This window comes from Mustela erminea, chromosome 2 (assembly GCF_009829155.1).
Source record: "Mustela erminea isolate mMusErm1 chromosome 2, mMusErm1.Pri, whole genome shotgun sequence".
Lineage (NCBI taxonomy): Eukaryota > Metazoa > Chordata > Mammalia > Carnivora > Mustelidae > Mustela > Mustela erminea.
Genome location: NC_045615.1, coordinates 97,326,035 through 97,340,135, shown reverse-complemented (window position 1 = coordinate 97,340,135; position 14,101 = coordinate 97,326,035). Strand labels below are relative to the sequence as shown.

At 56.3% G+C, this 14,101-nt stretch overlaps 1 protein-coding gene across 4 annotated transcripts in view; it reads left to right on the top strand.

Moving 5' to 3' along the window:
* The window catches only part of GAK (cyclin G associated kinase), a 55,697-nt gene that overhangs the window by 21,780 nt on the left and 19,816 nt on the right, over positions 1-14,101 (top strand). For all 4 annotated transcript variants that reach the window (XM_032333523.1, XM_032333522.1, XM_032333524.1 and 1 more), the window contains 5 exons: positions 2,868-2,957; positions 4,329-4,464; positions 4,786-4,898; positions 6,666-6,756; positions 8,602-8,725. In XM_032333523.1, the coding sequence (XP_032189414.1) occupies positions 2,868-2,957; positions 4,329-4,464; positions 4,786-4,898; positions 6,666-6,756; positions 8,602-8,725 (554 nt within the window). The remainder of the gene's footprint in view (positions 1-2,867; positions 2,958-4,328; positions 4,465-4,785; positions 4,899-6,665; positions 6,757-8,601; positions 8,726-14,101) is intronic.

Genomic DNA, 14,101 nt, shown 5'->3' with positions numbered 1-14,101 from the left:
TTCAGAAGCCCCGGCACTGCACACTCGTGGCGGCTTCTACTGTGACGAGCAGCTCACAGAAACTGCACACGCGGACAGAACACAGGACACCAGGAGCCACAAGGACTGATGGGGCTGGGGAGGTGCTGAGGCCGCACTCTGCGGGGACATCAAGGCAAGCCTGCTGGGAAAGAGCCTGAGGCAGAGGCCTTGAGCCAGCAGGCCACCCACTCGGCCTGTCAGGACCTGTCCTACCAGAAGCTCACCTGGGGTCATATCTGCACAGAGCAGCTGTTGCTTCTCCTGGAGTCCATCATTGTCTACTTCGGGCTCAGACTAGGTTGTCAGCGGTCAGAGCACATGTTCCTAGATGTACTGTGCTCATCGAGGGAAGGGGGTCTGTCCTCTCACGCTCCATTACTCAGTTGGGAGATGGGTCCAATCACCCCAAAGCAGCACGTTCCCACTTCTGTGTGACGATATTTATAAGACAGTTGTTCCCAGCAAAGTGCAAATGTGTGACTGTTCTCAAGCCGCTTGGCAGGGCACAGTGACTCAGAGACGTGGGAAGGGGTCCCTTGGTCCCATGTGGTGGGGGGTTGGTTTAGTAACCACCTCACGGGCTCTGAGTCCTGCCCCATTCACGGACTTGAGTAGACCCTCAGAAGTGTGCGACCACCCCCAACTCTCGTGCACCCCTATTTTGGGTGGTGGTTCCTTCCATCTTCCATCTGCGGGGCAGGGGTGTCTGCTTGCTATAAGTCTCAGCCTGTGTCCCCTCCTGACCCCACTGTGTGCCGCAGCGGCTACACACCCCACCCTGCTATAGCAGGAGCCCCCGCCCCTCATGTGCTGACCATTCGTAGGGACTTGGGACTCCCGTTTTTTCCCTGGTTCATGGGGAATCCTAAGTTATTTTGGTGCCAAAGTGCCCCAGATTTGCTTCACACTTGGCCCTGTGTTCTTTGACACTCTCCCATCATTTTGGAGCCCTTGTCTACTTTCTGGAGCAGCAGGATATTCTGATCTCAGCAGGTGCCGATCCCATCTAGCCTGGGCATCTGTGTTCCTCAGAGGAGGGCTGTCACCTTGGAGTGAGAGATGGTGTTACAGACCAAGCTCCAGGTGCGTGGGCACGTGTGTGCAGGCCTACACGTGTCTTTCTGTTAGAAGTCACGCCTCTGAGTCAGCACCTCCACTCTGGCCTGTCCGGTGGGCTCCCTGCCCCACCCCACATCTGGGGGTGTCCCTCTTTCCCAGTGAGTGGCCCAGCATCATCCCTTATGCATCCACTTGTCATTCTGCCGCACGTGCGAGAGTCCCAGTGTTGCTAGAGAAGACAAGTATCCTGCCGAGAATGCCGGCTCCATGTGTGCTTCTTGCATGCCCCCTCCCCCCAGTCTGCACCCCAGACCAAGGGCTTTGGATTCAGTCTCTTTCCTTCCAAGTGCTTTTGTTACTCATTTGAAATACATTTGGGTGTGTCTTTTTTAATTTTTCTTTTTTTTAACTGATAGAGTTGACCTTTTGAGCAGTCACAGGTTTGTAGAACTGAGCTGAGAGCAGGGTGCTCCCCCATCGCCCACACACTTCCCTCTTTGTCCTCCTGCAGGGATGAGCACATGAGTGTGCATCCCCAGGTCCCTGGTCCCCTTGTGCCCCACATGCTCTTCTGGCTTCTGTCTGCTGTTTCTCCTTCATGGTCTCTCCTGGGTCCGTGCACCTGTGTCCCTCGACAGTGAGACCCTGTGCCCTTTGGCCAGAACCTTGTGCTCACTGTCAGGCTGTGTCTGATGTCCTGCTCTCTGCAGACTTAGAGACAGCAGCACACTGAGCAGCCCCTGTGTGGGTTCTCATGTGGGTGTCTCTGGAGGTGAGCCCGGACGCACAGTGGCTGGGTCTGTGACTAAATCCAAATGTTAAAATCGGGGTTTTAATGGAAGCTTATCAGACACGCATGCCAGCGCAGAACTGTAAGTGTGCCACTGGGTGACGTGTCCTGAGTGGGTGCCCCTGTCACCCCTCATCTAGACTGGACGGTGCCCCCAGCTTCGCCTGCCTCGTGGTGTTCTGAGTGAATCCTGCCTGAGTGTAGGAGTGTGGTTTTCAGGAATGGCCTGCTCGAGGCCCTCAGCCACTTTGATCATGTTCTCATTTATCCCTGAGGAGTTGCAGGAGTTACAGGCCATGTGCATGGCCCCATATTGGCCACGGGGCTCAAGCGCCCTCAACCTACCTGAGGCCGGCCTCTGCAGGGCCTTGCTCTTGAGGAGCAGACCTGAGGGCGGAAAGCAGTTTATCAGCCTTTCCGTGTATCTGCGGAGGTCTTGGAGTCTGCAGCCTTGTGGTTGGTGTTTGTGCGTACTGTGCACTGAGACCCTGTCCTCGCCGGATGTGTGGGCCTCCGCTATGCTGTGCCGCCAGCCTCCCTCTCATTCATCCTACGTCCCACCCTGTGTACTCGGGTCTCAACGTTCCTGACGTAAACACCTGGCCAACTGGGTGGATTTGGTTTAGTTCTCTCTCCCGTTAGAGAAAGTGCTTCCATAAGAACGTGTCAGAAAGCTTCTTTTGGAATAGCACTTCCTCTCGCAGACATATGTGACCCAACCCACGGCCCTGGACCCCATGGGCCAGGCGGCTGGGACACCCACAGTGAAGGCTTGGTGTGGCCACTCCAGCGAGCACCAAGGCGCCACAGAGCAGGCGGCAGCGGGGGTGAGGAGAGAGGCAAGCGGCCAGCCGTTGCAGTGGAGCACAGTGGTGTGTCAGGAATGTCGTTCGCGGACGTCCTGCAGTGTGTTCTGGAAGGCGTCACAGCAGCCATGCAGAGTAAGGAGCCGACCTCGCATATGGCCTTTTCTCTGAAGTGTATGTGTCTTTTTCAGATCACCAGGAACACCACACCCATGTATAGGACGCCGGAGATGGTGGACTTGTACTCGAACTTCCCAATTGGCGAGAAGCAGGACATCTGGGTGAGGCTGCACTGCGGTGGTGCCCGGGCCACCCTACCTGTGGGTGCGCAGGGGGCCCTCGGGCACAGAGTCCAGCCTGCTGTTCTGCTCGTGTTCCCGCCGGTGTCCCTTTTTCCTTCGTTTTTTTCTCCCATTGCTTTCATAAGAGTCACTTGTGAGTGCTGTCAGCAGAGACACACTGAGTAAAGTTGGGGGGGTGTCCGCGTGCAGCGGCATCCCACAGGGCCCTCTGGGATGCTGTGTCTGGGACATTGCTCCTGTGGCAGATCTGCTGCTTGCAGGCTGGGACCTGAAGCCTCCGGATGCAAGGACATCTGCTGTCCTGGCCAGAGCCTCTTTGGAGAGGCCGTTCATGCCACTGGACTGGCCATCCCAGTCGGAGTGCTAGGCCGGTCGGGCACTGGCCAGAGTTAGTGCCAGGCCCTGATGCCTAGGTGAACCTGCTCCCTTCACCTTTCTGAAACCCTGTGGCAGTACCTTCATGGCAGGGGCATTATGCCTGACTGTGTCCCTCCTGGGGTCCAGCATCAGGGTGCAAAACTTGGGGAGTGCTGCCCTGAGTGGCCTGGGGCTGCCCCGCCTTACCTCTCTAAGACCAGGGACAGCAGCACCTCAGGCCCAGGCTGCCCCTGAGGGCTCAGAGTTCGGGCCCTGCTGTGGATGTGAGCATCTGCACCGAGTGGTGCTGAGACCCCTTGAAGCATGGGAGTCAGAAGGATGTGTGTGAGAGCTGTTTCTCATGATAGCGCCAGCCCATGGTGTCCTCTTTCCAAACGGTGTTGATCCCAGACAGGTGCCCTCAGCATGTCTGGACTAGAGGACTCGCCCGTGTGCACACGGAGCTGGACAGGGAAACGGCGTGGATGCTGAGGGCTTGGCCTCTCCTGTGCTTCAGAGCGCCGCTTGTTCTCAGGGAGAGCAGGATGTGTGTGGGGGCCGCGCTGCCCCATTGGTCCGCCGCCTCCCTGTCATCCGTTGCTCCAGGGAGAAGCAGCGGGAGGAAGGGACAGGCAACACGGCCCCGCACATTTGCTTCCTGTGTTCCTGCTGCTGTAGCTCGTGCACTTGTACAGCCAGTCCTTCCCGCAGCTGCCCTGCCAGCCCCAGATGCTGGCGTGTAGGACTTTCCGTTTCGATGTGAAAATAAGACATGGTTATTTGTTCACGACTCAGAACTTGGTAGTTTCCACCTGAGGAGGGTGGAAAGGGGGCTGCGGCCGCCCGTAACTCAGATCAGAGTGTGGCTCCATCTTCCACAGGTCAGCTGGGTCTTGACTGTCCTGGGCGGTGGATCCAGACCCCAGAACAGGCTGTACCCCCTCCCCAACACCCCCACCACCTGCGCACCCCTCACCTCCCCTCTCCCCACAGGCCCTGGGCTGCATCTTGTATTTGCTGTGCTTCCGGCAGCATCCTTTTGAGGATGGAGCAAAACTTCGAATAGTCAACGGGAAGTTCTCAATTCCCCCTAATGACACCCGGTATTCCGTGTTCCACGACCTCATCCGTAAGTCCCACAGGCAGGGACCTTGAGGGACACACCTTCTGTCACTTCTCAGGCCTGTCTGTCCCCTGTCTCTCGCGGCTGTGTTGTGGCCCCCCTGATGGGGGCTTTTCCCCAGGCTCATCCCCCTTGTGAATTCTCGGTGCTTTGAATGGTCCATTCTGGTAACTTTGTGCCATTTTGGGGCTTTCTGTCTGTGTTCTAGTTCGCTCACTCATGAAATTTGGTGTGAGTGAACCAAGGGGCTCCCAGAGTCTGTGACCTCGGGGAGAGCAAACACCTCTGTCCTCAGCCCTGGCCCGAGCCCCCTTGCCTGTGCCCTAGGTGCCACGCTGAAGGTCAACCCCGAGGAGCGGCTCTCCATCACAGAACTGGTCAACCAGCTGCAGGAGATTGCGGCAGCCAGGAACGTCAACCCCAAGTCTCCCATCACTGAGGTAGGGGCCTTACCAGGTGTGGCCTGTGATGCTGTGGTCCAGATGGTCTTGTGAGTGGCCCCGTCTGCTCTGGGGCAGGAGACATGGCTCCTGATCGGGCTCACGAGTGTTGGGGAGCTTCTGCAGCCTGGGGTGATCTGAGTTCCCTGAGGGAGCTTTGTACCTGATGAGAGGTGGGCTGCTCTGTGGGGTCACAGGGATGGGGACAGCAAACTGTGGGATGCTGGGGGTTGATGCTCAGCCTGTATCTCATGGGCTTGTTCCCAGGCCTGGGGGCCCAGGTAGGAGGTGGAGACGAGGACCTGCCTTGTCAGGGAGGGTCATCACACTGGGCTGAGGAAGATGAAGCCAGTGGGTCCACTTTAGAGAGAACCCCTCACGCGCCCCCCCCACCGAAGATGTGTGCTCCCCCAAGAGTTGGCAGAGGGTTGGCTGGTGGTGTGGGGAGCTGTCTGATCGGTAGGCGAGCTGGCCTCCGTGTGCACCCCTGGGACCTCACCACAGGCTGGACAGAGGTGCTGCTGGACAGACACAGCCCCTGGTGGGTGGGCCACTGCACATCTTCTGATCTCAGTGTTTCTGGGACCTGGGATCTGCTTGTGCAAACATTGAACCCCTTTTGGAGGGTTCTTCTCTGGGCCATGCAGGCCTGGTCATGCAATGAGCCAGTCTTCCCCATGATAAGGCAGCCTGCCACAGTGCAACAGACAGAGCTCCCCCGAGACTGAGAACAGGAGCAGAGTCTGAAACCCAGGAGGAGGGCTGTAGGCAGAGGTGCACTGTGTCATTAAGTAGGGGGTGTGGAAACAGAATTTTGAAAAACCATGTAGCATCTGCACGTTCTTCATGACACTGCCTCAGCAATACTGAGCAGCATTCATTAGGGTTTACAAGGTGCCATGGGAAGTGGAGGGTCCCGGTAGGGGACTTTCTGTTTCTTCCAGAGATCAGTGAAGCAGATAGAGATTCGGCAAGGAGAAGACCTGGCCCGTCTAACAGGCGTGGGCTGCCTCACACTTGGTGGGCGTGTGCATGGTGTGTAGGGGGTCTGTAGGGGATCAGCACTGACAACCTACCAGGTCACAGAGAAAGACATTTTGTCACACTCAGGAGAAGTGATGGCAAATATATCTTATTTCTTGAGCTTGCTGTAGTAAAGCTTGATCTTGGTAATATCTTGTAAAACCCCACCAGAAATTCTGAAGTGTGCTGCCAAGTACTTGTGAGTAAGTGTGGAAGCTGAGGGGGGCTGAGGATTGCCCCCAGTGGGGCTTTGGGGCCTGTCCCATGGTCACATGGTTGGGCTGTGCACCTTGCCCAGGGGCTCCGAGCATCCAGCGGGCTTGGGGTCGAAGCCCCAGCCAGCACTGGCATTGGGCTTTGCTCGTGACAGACACAGCCCCCCACCCTCCTTCTGTGGCAGCCACACTGCTGATGGAGGCCACAGGTGTGTCATCCCAAGGGTCTGCCATCCCATGTCACCGCAGAGCCTGGCCTGTGGTGGGCAAGCGGGGAGCACCTGCAGAGTGGGGCAGACTCTCAGCTGCTCCCTCCGTGTTCCGAGGCGCATGTGCAGCCCCCTTGTCTATGTGGTCTTTGGTTCAAGTGTGCTGCTCAGAGTTGGGAGGTCCTCCCCTTGGCTGTTCAGCACATCAGGGAGAGTTGGGTGGACGTGGTAGCAGACGCACCTGGGGCTCCCAGGTGCCCCCATCCATGAGGTTTGCTGCATCTGGGGAGGTTGACTGTTTGCACTTTGAATCACTGCAGCTCCTCGAGCAGAATGGAGGCTATGGAAATGCTGTCCCATCCCGAGGGCCACCCCTTCCTGGGGGCTCCAGCAGTGGTGGTTACAGCGGAGGTGAGTAACCCCTGCCTCGTGCCCACCATTTGGCCTCTGGGGTTACCGCGTCCCTACTATACATAGGGCACCCAGATCCTGCTCTCTCAGGGCTTTTGGCCTGACAGCAGGAGATGGGCTACACGTTTGGGGTCCCCAGGATTCTCTTCAGGCTTGGATTGTCTCGGACTGCCAGAACTCAATGGAACTGACACACTGACGGTCCAGGGAGCTGGGGAAGAACGTGAGTGTCCTCTCTCTTTGCCGTCAGGATAGCACTGGTTCTCTGCAGCATGGAAGGACAGCTGTGGGTGGCCACACAGGCATCGCCACCCATTGTGTGGCTAGCTCAGTTTCCAGCCCTGTGGAGGCCTGTGGCCCCTCTGTCAGTCACTTGTTGGTGTGGCCCATGGCCCAGGTGGATGAGGGCACACCTCGAAGGGTAGCGAGCAGGAGGGCAAACCCATTAGGAGGAGAGTATGTGGGGAATAGGACAGCCATAGTGGGAGCCATGGGGCTGGAGGGGGCCGGAGAGCTCCGAGTGGGGGCTTTGGCTGGGAGGCGTAGTCACAGCTCTGGTGGGAGGAGAGGCAGGGCCAGTTGTTTTCCTTACAACTCTGCTCACGTTTGGTGAACGAGCCATGCTCTCCTTGGCCTGAGCTCTGTGTGGCCATGCCTGGGAAAGTTCTGCTAGGCTGTGCCAGGATGTGCCCCAGTGCTCATCCCCCAGCTCTCAGTGTTTGGGCTGTGGAAGTGTTTGGGCTCCTTCAGCTCTCCCATGCCCTGGACACTGTGTCTGTGCACTGTGGGCCCTGGACGCCTCCCTGAACGTCCCATGTGTGGGACTGCCTCAGCTGCCATGGAGGGAGGTTCTCAGGGCACCAAGATAAGAGCCTTCCCCATACCTGTTTGCTGCACATGGAGGGGTGCTGGTACCTGGCCAGGGCTGGGCTGCAGACTGCCTGGTGAAGGGCCAGTGTAAACGTGGGCCATGTTGGCCACATCTCGGGGGCAGTCCCTACGGTCTGAGAGCTTCCGGCACCTTGTCTCAGTGGGGACCAGGCCATCTGGCAGCTAGTGCTGCCACGTCAGTCATAGGCTGCTGGGGATAGAGGGTGGAGGTCCTGGCAGATGACCCTCACAGCCCACATGTGGCCTGGTCGTGCTGATCTCCTTTCAAGCCAACTTCTTCCACCAGAACCCCCTTTGACAACCTTAGGGACCCTGCATCTGTAGCTACTCTGTTCACGGCCCGGCAGCTATGTCTGCAGGTGCCTGTTTGCAGTCTGGCTCCATCCTGGCCGCCCTGCTTCTGCAAATGATCGATTTCTGCCCCGGGTGTTTACAAGGGCCAGCCGTGTGGCCTTCCTGGGACTGGCTTGGAGCCGAGCAGGCCTCCCGGCTGCATGGCCTGCTCTGTGTTCTCCCAGCATATTCTTCCCCACCCTTCCCTCCTCCAAGTGTCTGCGGCTTCCATGTCCCCTGACTTGTGCCCCTGCCTCTGAGCTGGAGGCTGCCTCCCTTTTGTTGGTTCCCTCAGCGTGAGTTAGTGTGATGGGGGCCTTCCAGCTGGTGTCCAGTACATGCTACAGGTGGGTTGGGGGGACGTCATGGAGGTGGGAATGGAGGGCTGTGTGTGCCCAGAGGGTCCAGCTCTTCTTCACGTTGCCCAGGTTCTGCCCTCGAGCGAACAGGTGGCCCGGTTGCTGGTCTTATGCCTGCTTCTGGACGTGGTGTGCTGACGGTTGGGGTTGCCAGGAGGCGGGGCTCCTTGCTGGTCCTGCTTCTCAGCTCACGTCCCTGTGGGAGCAGCTTCGTAGCCGGGCCTAGGCCATGCCCCAATTGGAGACTTGTCTCTGCTTCCAGGCCTGGCGCTTGCTGAGTATGACCAGCCCTATGGTGGGCTCCTGGACATCCTGCGGGGGGGCACTGAGCGCCTCTTCACAAACATCAAGGACACCTCCTCCAAGGTCATCCAGTCCGTTGCCAAGTAAGTGAGGGCACAGCAGGTGGGCTCTCTGTAGTGGGGATTTCCTGTCCTTGGGGTTCTGTCCCGACTCCAGACCTGGCAGGACCCGGCCCTAAGGCAGTTGGTGAGCCTGGGATGCACCGTCTGCACAGGCTCTACCGCTGAGTCCATAGACCCAGGGGATGGGCTCTACGCTATGTGGTGACGGCAGCCACTCATTGCACCGCTGCCATGGCTGGCACGGGGGCCCATGGGAGTGCCTCACATGTGGGACTGCGACCCTCTCCCCCTTAGGGGGGAGTTTTCCTTGGAGACAGTGAGCCGCCTCTGCCTCCGTGTCCCCGTTGCACTGTGACAGCACACCTCAACGTTTGTGCGGTTTCTGCTCTGTGGTGTGGAGCGAGCGGGGCAGTGGGGGGGCCCGGGGATGCCTCACGGTGCAGCCCCACTTAGTTACAGTGCTGACTTACTGGGGATGGATAGAGTGTGTGGGTGAATAGGGTCTCTCTATGAGCGGGGTTGTTCCGGGGACTACATGTGTGCCTGGCCAGAGGCTGTCCTGTCATGCTGGATGCTGACCTGTGGCCCCTCGGCTCTGTCTCAGGAGCTCCACGGGAGTAGCAGGCTGGGTGCTGCCGAGCCCTTGTGGGCACAGGTGTCCAGCTCAGGGATGTCCCCTCCTGAGGAGGCACCCCCTTGCTGTCCCGACAGTTTCGGAGGTCTGTGGGTGCTGGGCCATGCATCTCAGCCCAGGGGTCAGGTGGTGTGTTCCTGTGGGGTCACCTCTTTGATAGTGTGGGGATGGCTTGGCCTTGTTACCCTTGTTCTTTTATTTTGTGCGATGGTCATTGTGTTGTGTGCACACTGTTGACAACGTAGGTGAAGTCATGCACATGTGGCATGAGCGTGTGCACCCTTGCATATGGTGTGTGTGTGTTTGTGGGCATGCACGTGTGTGAGTCTTGTGCTGTGTTGGGCTGTGTAGCACGGTGTTCTCGTAGCTGATGTGACCTTGTGGAATGAGAAAAGACTTGGCTGGATGTCTCACCAGACAGGGCATCCGTTCACACCTCTGTGACCCTCTGTGATGTCCGAGGTGGCAGGATAAGTCTGCGCTTCTGGTGTGGGCTCTCCAGTGTCTGGTCCTTGGAATCTCAAGTCATCGGACGAGTGTGGCTTGTGTTCTGGTTACAGAGGCAGAAGGGCTGGGCTGGGAACCTGGATAGGAGGAGCTTCCAGCAACTGTCGGACTTAGCTACCTTCTGCATGTGCTTTTCAGTGGCACTTCCGATGACAGGAGGCCTCACTTGGTGGTGCTGTGTCATGGGCCGGGCTGCTGTCCCCTGCACTGTGTGCCGATTACAGTGTGTCTTGCCTCTCGTTCTAGCAAGGGGTGTTGACGGGGTCAACTGGATGCTGGGCATCTGTCTGAGCTCTTGAACGCAGTTTCGACCAACAGAGGAATATGAAGTTGTCTTTTGTGAAGGGTAGAGACAATGGTGGTGTGCTCCCAGACGAAGCCGATGTCCTGACTCATTCTAGATTTGTGCACCTGTCTTACACTGCAAATGGGATGTTAATGTGAGGAAATAACCCTGACAGCGCACGTCAGGCAGGCCGTGCAAGCAGAATCCTGTGGGTGACTCGGGTGTGGTGGCCTGCAGACCCCAGCAGATGCACCTTGGGGCGGGGACGACACTTGGCATCGTCCTTGGGTCCCGTCGAGATCAAAGCGTAGACAAGGGTAGACCAAGGCATTGTCTGGCATTGTCAATATCAAAGGTTTCTTGAACAAGAGAAAAAGGGTCTGTTTCAGGGTCCCAAGACCACCCCCTGGGTTGGAGGTTTGCTGAAGGACACCCAGGACTTGGCACAGAGTTTTCCTCAGAGCGCTGGGAAAAGATGTGTGGGGCAGAGTCCGGGGGAGCCTGGCACAGCTTTCTGAGTCCTCCCAACTCTGGAGTCACATGGGACTCCTGTGATTCCAACCCGAACCACTATAGCATGGATGATGTGTTGTCGTCCATCTGGAAATCCTCCAGAGACCCAGCACCAGGGCCTGCATTCAGCTGGTCCCAGGCATCCTCTGCCTGGCATGCACCAGGCTCCAGACTCTTGGGGAAAAACAGGTCTGAGCATAGACCACATCTTGGTACAAGTAGTCCAGGCCCAGGGGTCCCCTCTCAGCAGTTCTGGGAATAGTGAGGGCCTCCCAAAATCTCTGGGCCATAGCCGAGAACCAGCCTGTCAAGCAGGCTTCTCTGCGAGTACATGGTTAGGCCTGTACCTGTCTTTTGTCCAGGGTTCACACTTAAAGTGTGACTCAGAGAGAGTGTCTGAGAGTCAGAAGCATCCAGACTGGAGGGGAAACATCTTAGGGACCGATGGACTCAGGCTCGCAGGGGGTCTACCCAGAAACCTCACTGGTGCTTTGTTTCGCCAGCCCACGAGCAGAAGCAGAGCTGTGGACAGGAAAAGGCAGAAGGCACCGGTCCTAGCCCTTGTCTCAGCCATGACGTTCTTGCCCGTGACTACAAGTGCCCGGTAGCCGTGGTGTGGATGGCAGGCACACCTCTGCCCCTTGTCGGGCCTGCTGGCTGCAATCACGGAAGGAACCCTCCAGATGCAGTCCTGTGTGGTGAGCTCCAGGCCCTCAAGAGGGTCTGGGGCCACCCCCAAGGCTCTAACATGCCATGGGAGGGTCCATTGGAGGATGGCCTTGGTCACTGTTAGCCAGGGCCACTGAACAGCCCTCTCTGCTGCGGGCAGAGCTCTCATGGTGGGGTGTGTGGGCCCAGTGTCCTGGGAGGCCTGTCCACGGAGGAGGCCTGCCCGGGTGGCCTATGTGTGCAAGCCCGTGTCCTGGAAGTGTGGGTCTCGGGGGCCTGAGCCCGAGCCTGTGGGTGTGGTCTTGCATTGTTTCTTCCTGTGTGTGGACACATCCTAGACCCAGAAGGACCAGGTGCCCTGAGTCCCTGACTCTGCTCTCATTCCCCACCACCAACCCACCCAGGCAGGTAGAGAGGCCAGGACCCGTGGATGTGCACCTCTGGCCACAGGTGTTTCTCTCCTTCTGGCCTCCGTCTTCTAATCCATCGCTCTTTTTCTGAGATTTTGATTTTGTTTTACCAATGTCATTCTGTATTGTGTGTTCCATGTACTAATTCTTTTTGTGAAAAAAGTAAATATTGGCCAAAACTTTCTCTTTATCTGTTGCTTCTCTTGTTTGTTTTGTCCTCCAGTGGGTGCTTTCCATTTTATTAGTGAGCGTGTGTGAGGGAGTGGGAGGCTGGGAGGGACAGGGAGAGAGAGAACCTCAGGCTGACTCCCCATGAGCACCAAGCCCAATCAGTGCAGGGCTTGATCCCGAAACCCTGAGATTGTGATCTGAGCCGAAAGCAACAATCAGACCCTCATCCAACTGAGCCCCCAGGTGCCCCTGTGCTGCAGTTAAAGGACGGCAAGTCCATGCTTGCCTTAGGTCTGTCAGCCTAGCCCAGGGTTTGTGAATATTTTAAGAATGTTGTACAACAGTTACTTAAATCTGTTGTAAATAAATTTTTGATGGTTTTATTGTTGTACATTTGGGTCTTTAACCAATTTGGATCTTACTTTGGGGATTTTTCTTGTCCCATTCTTCCCTGACAAGAGCAGCCGTTCCGCTGATGCCCAAGCTGGGCGGCATTCCAGTCTTTTGTCTGGGCCCCCTTCCGCCCTCCCCAGAATATCGGCTGTTCTTGCACATCAGTTTCTTGGGATGAATTCTGGAATCCACTTGTCAAGGTGCCTGAATGGTCACTTAGGAAGCTGTTGCTTATTACCCACTTCATGATCATTTCAGATGCAGTTGGTCTGCACAGGGCTGACTGTTTCCTCCAACAGAGAGGCATCACCAGGTCCAAGGGCTCTTTTCCTGCCCTCCTAGATGCCTGCTGGCTGCTGTCAGAGAGAGGGTGGGAGGTGCAGCGGGTGTGTGGGGCAGCGAGTTTGTGCCAGCTGTTCGGGTGCCTCTGGCCCTGCTGTGTGCGAAGCCAGTGGGACAGACTCTGCGGCTCACTCTGCCTCATGCAGAAGGCATCCCCCACTGCTTAGCTGAGTCTGACAAAAGCTGTAACATTAGACCTAAGCGAATGGAGAAATACACCATGTTCATGTTTGGGGAATAAATTTTTGAAGGTGGTGTCACTCAGTCTGTAAATTTATTGCAATATAAATAAAAATACTGATATTTTTACAGATTTTGAGATTAAGGTTTGTATGTAAGTTACCCAGAATTGCCAGGAGTGTATTAAAAAAATAAGAATGGGGTGAACCCATTGTGTGTCACTTTTCCTCAAACATGAGCGCTGTCCCCATGTAGGTGAAGTGGTTGGTTATGTGGGACTCGTATGAAACCTAGGAGTCTGGTTAATGAGCAGTGCTGTGACCATGGGCGCCTGTGTGTGGAAGGAAAACTTGAATCTTCATCCAGTAACGACCAAGAACATATATCCAATTAGTTAAAAGATCTCATTGTCAACAGCAATTTTTTTTTAAGATTTTATTTATTTGTCAGAGAGAGAGAAACAGAGAGAGAGCTCACACGCAGTGGTGAGCGGCAGGCAGAGGGAGAAGCAGGCTCCCCGCAGAGCAGGGAGTCTGATTCGGAACTTGATCCCATGACCCTGGGATCATGTCCAGAGCCGAATGCACACCCCAACCGACTAAGCCACCCTACCATCTCACCAACAGCAGTTTTTTGGAGAAAGTTAAAATAGGGGCAGAAGATTTTTTTACATGTGATAAAACTACAGCAGCCATGGGAACAGTTGGTTAGTGAACATAATTTAGAAAACCCTCTATCCATCAAAACACACTTCTTGCAAGTTTACAGAAAGGTACAACCCCGATTGGGAGTACGTGTATTTGAGGGACGGTGTCTATTAGGTGCGGTGGGTTCAGAGACCAGAAGCAGGCACAGAAGGCGCTAATGGGACAGACTGTGAATGAACTATGAGAAGATGCTCAGCTTTGGTAGTGTTTGTAGATGCTGGAGAGCTGAGTCTTGTAATGGGCACGTGCAGAACACAGACACATGTCACTGAGTGGGTGCCTGGCATGTCTGTCCCCGCTTCCTACGCTCTGCCCATCCTCCTGTGATCATGATTGAGCCTTTCACCGGAGCTCCGGACTCTTCTTTCCTGTTACATTTCTTTTTTTAAACTTCTTTTGCTGACTGCGTCAGAGTTCATGGCCCATACTTCCAGCGGCTCCAGCTCTGCTCTCCCCGCAGCACCAGCTCCAATCCTCCTTGCCACCGCGGGCACTCGTTGCCAGCCTTCAGCAGTGTGCGTACATGGCCTGCTTGCCGGATGCCCTGAGGCCATTGTTATTCAGAGCAAACTGGCATCTATTAAA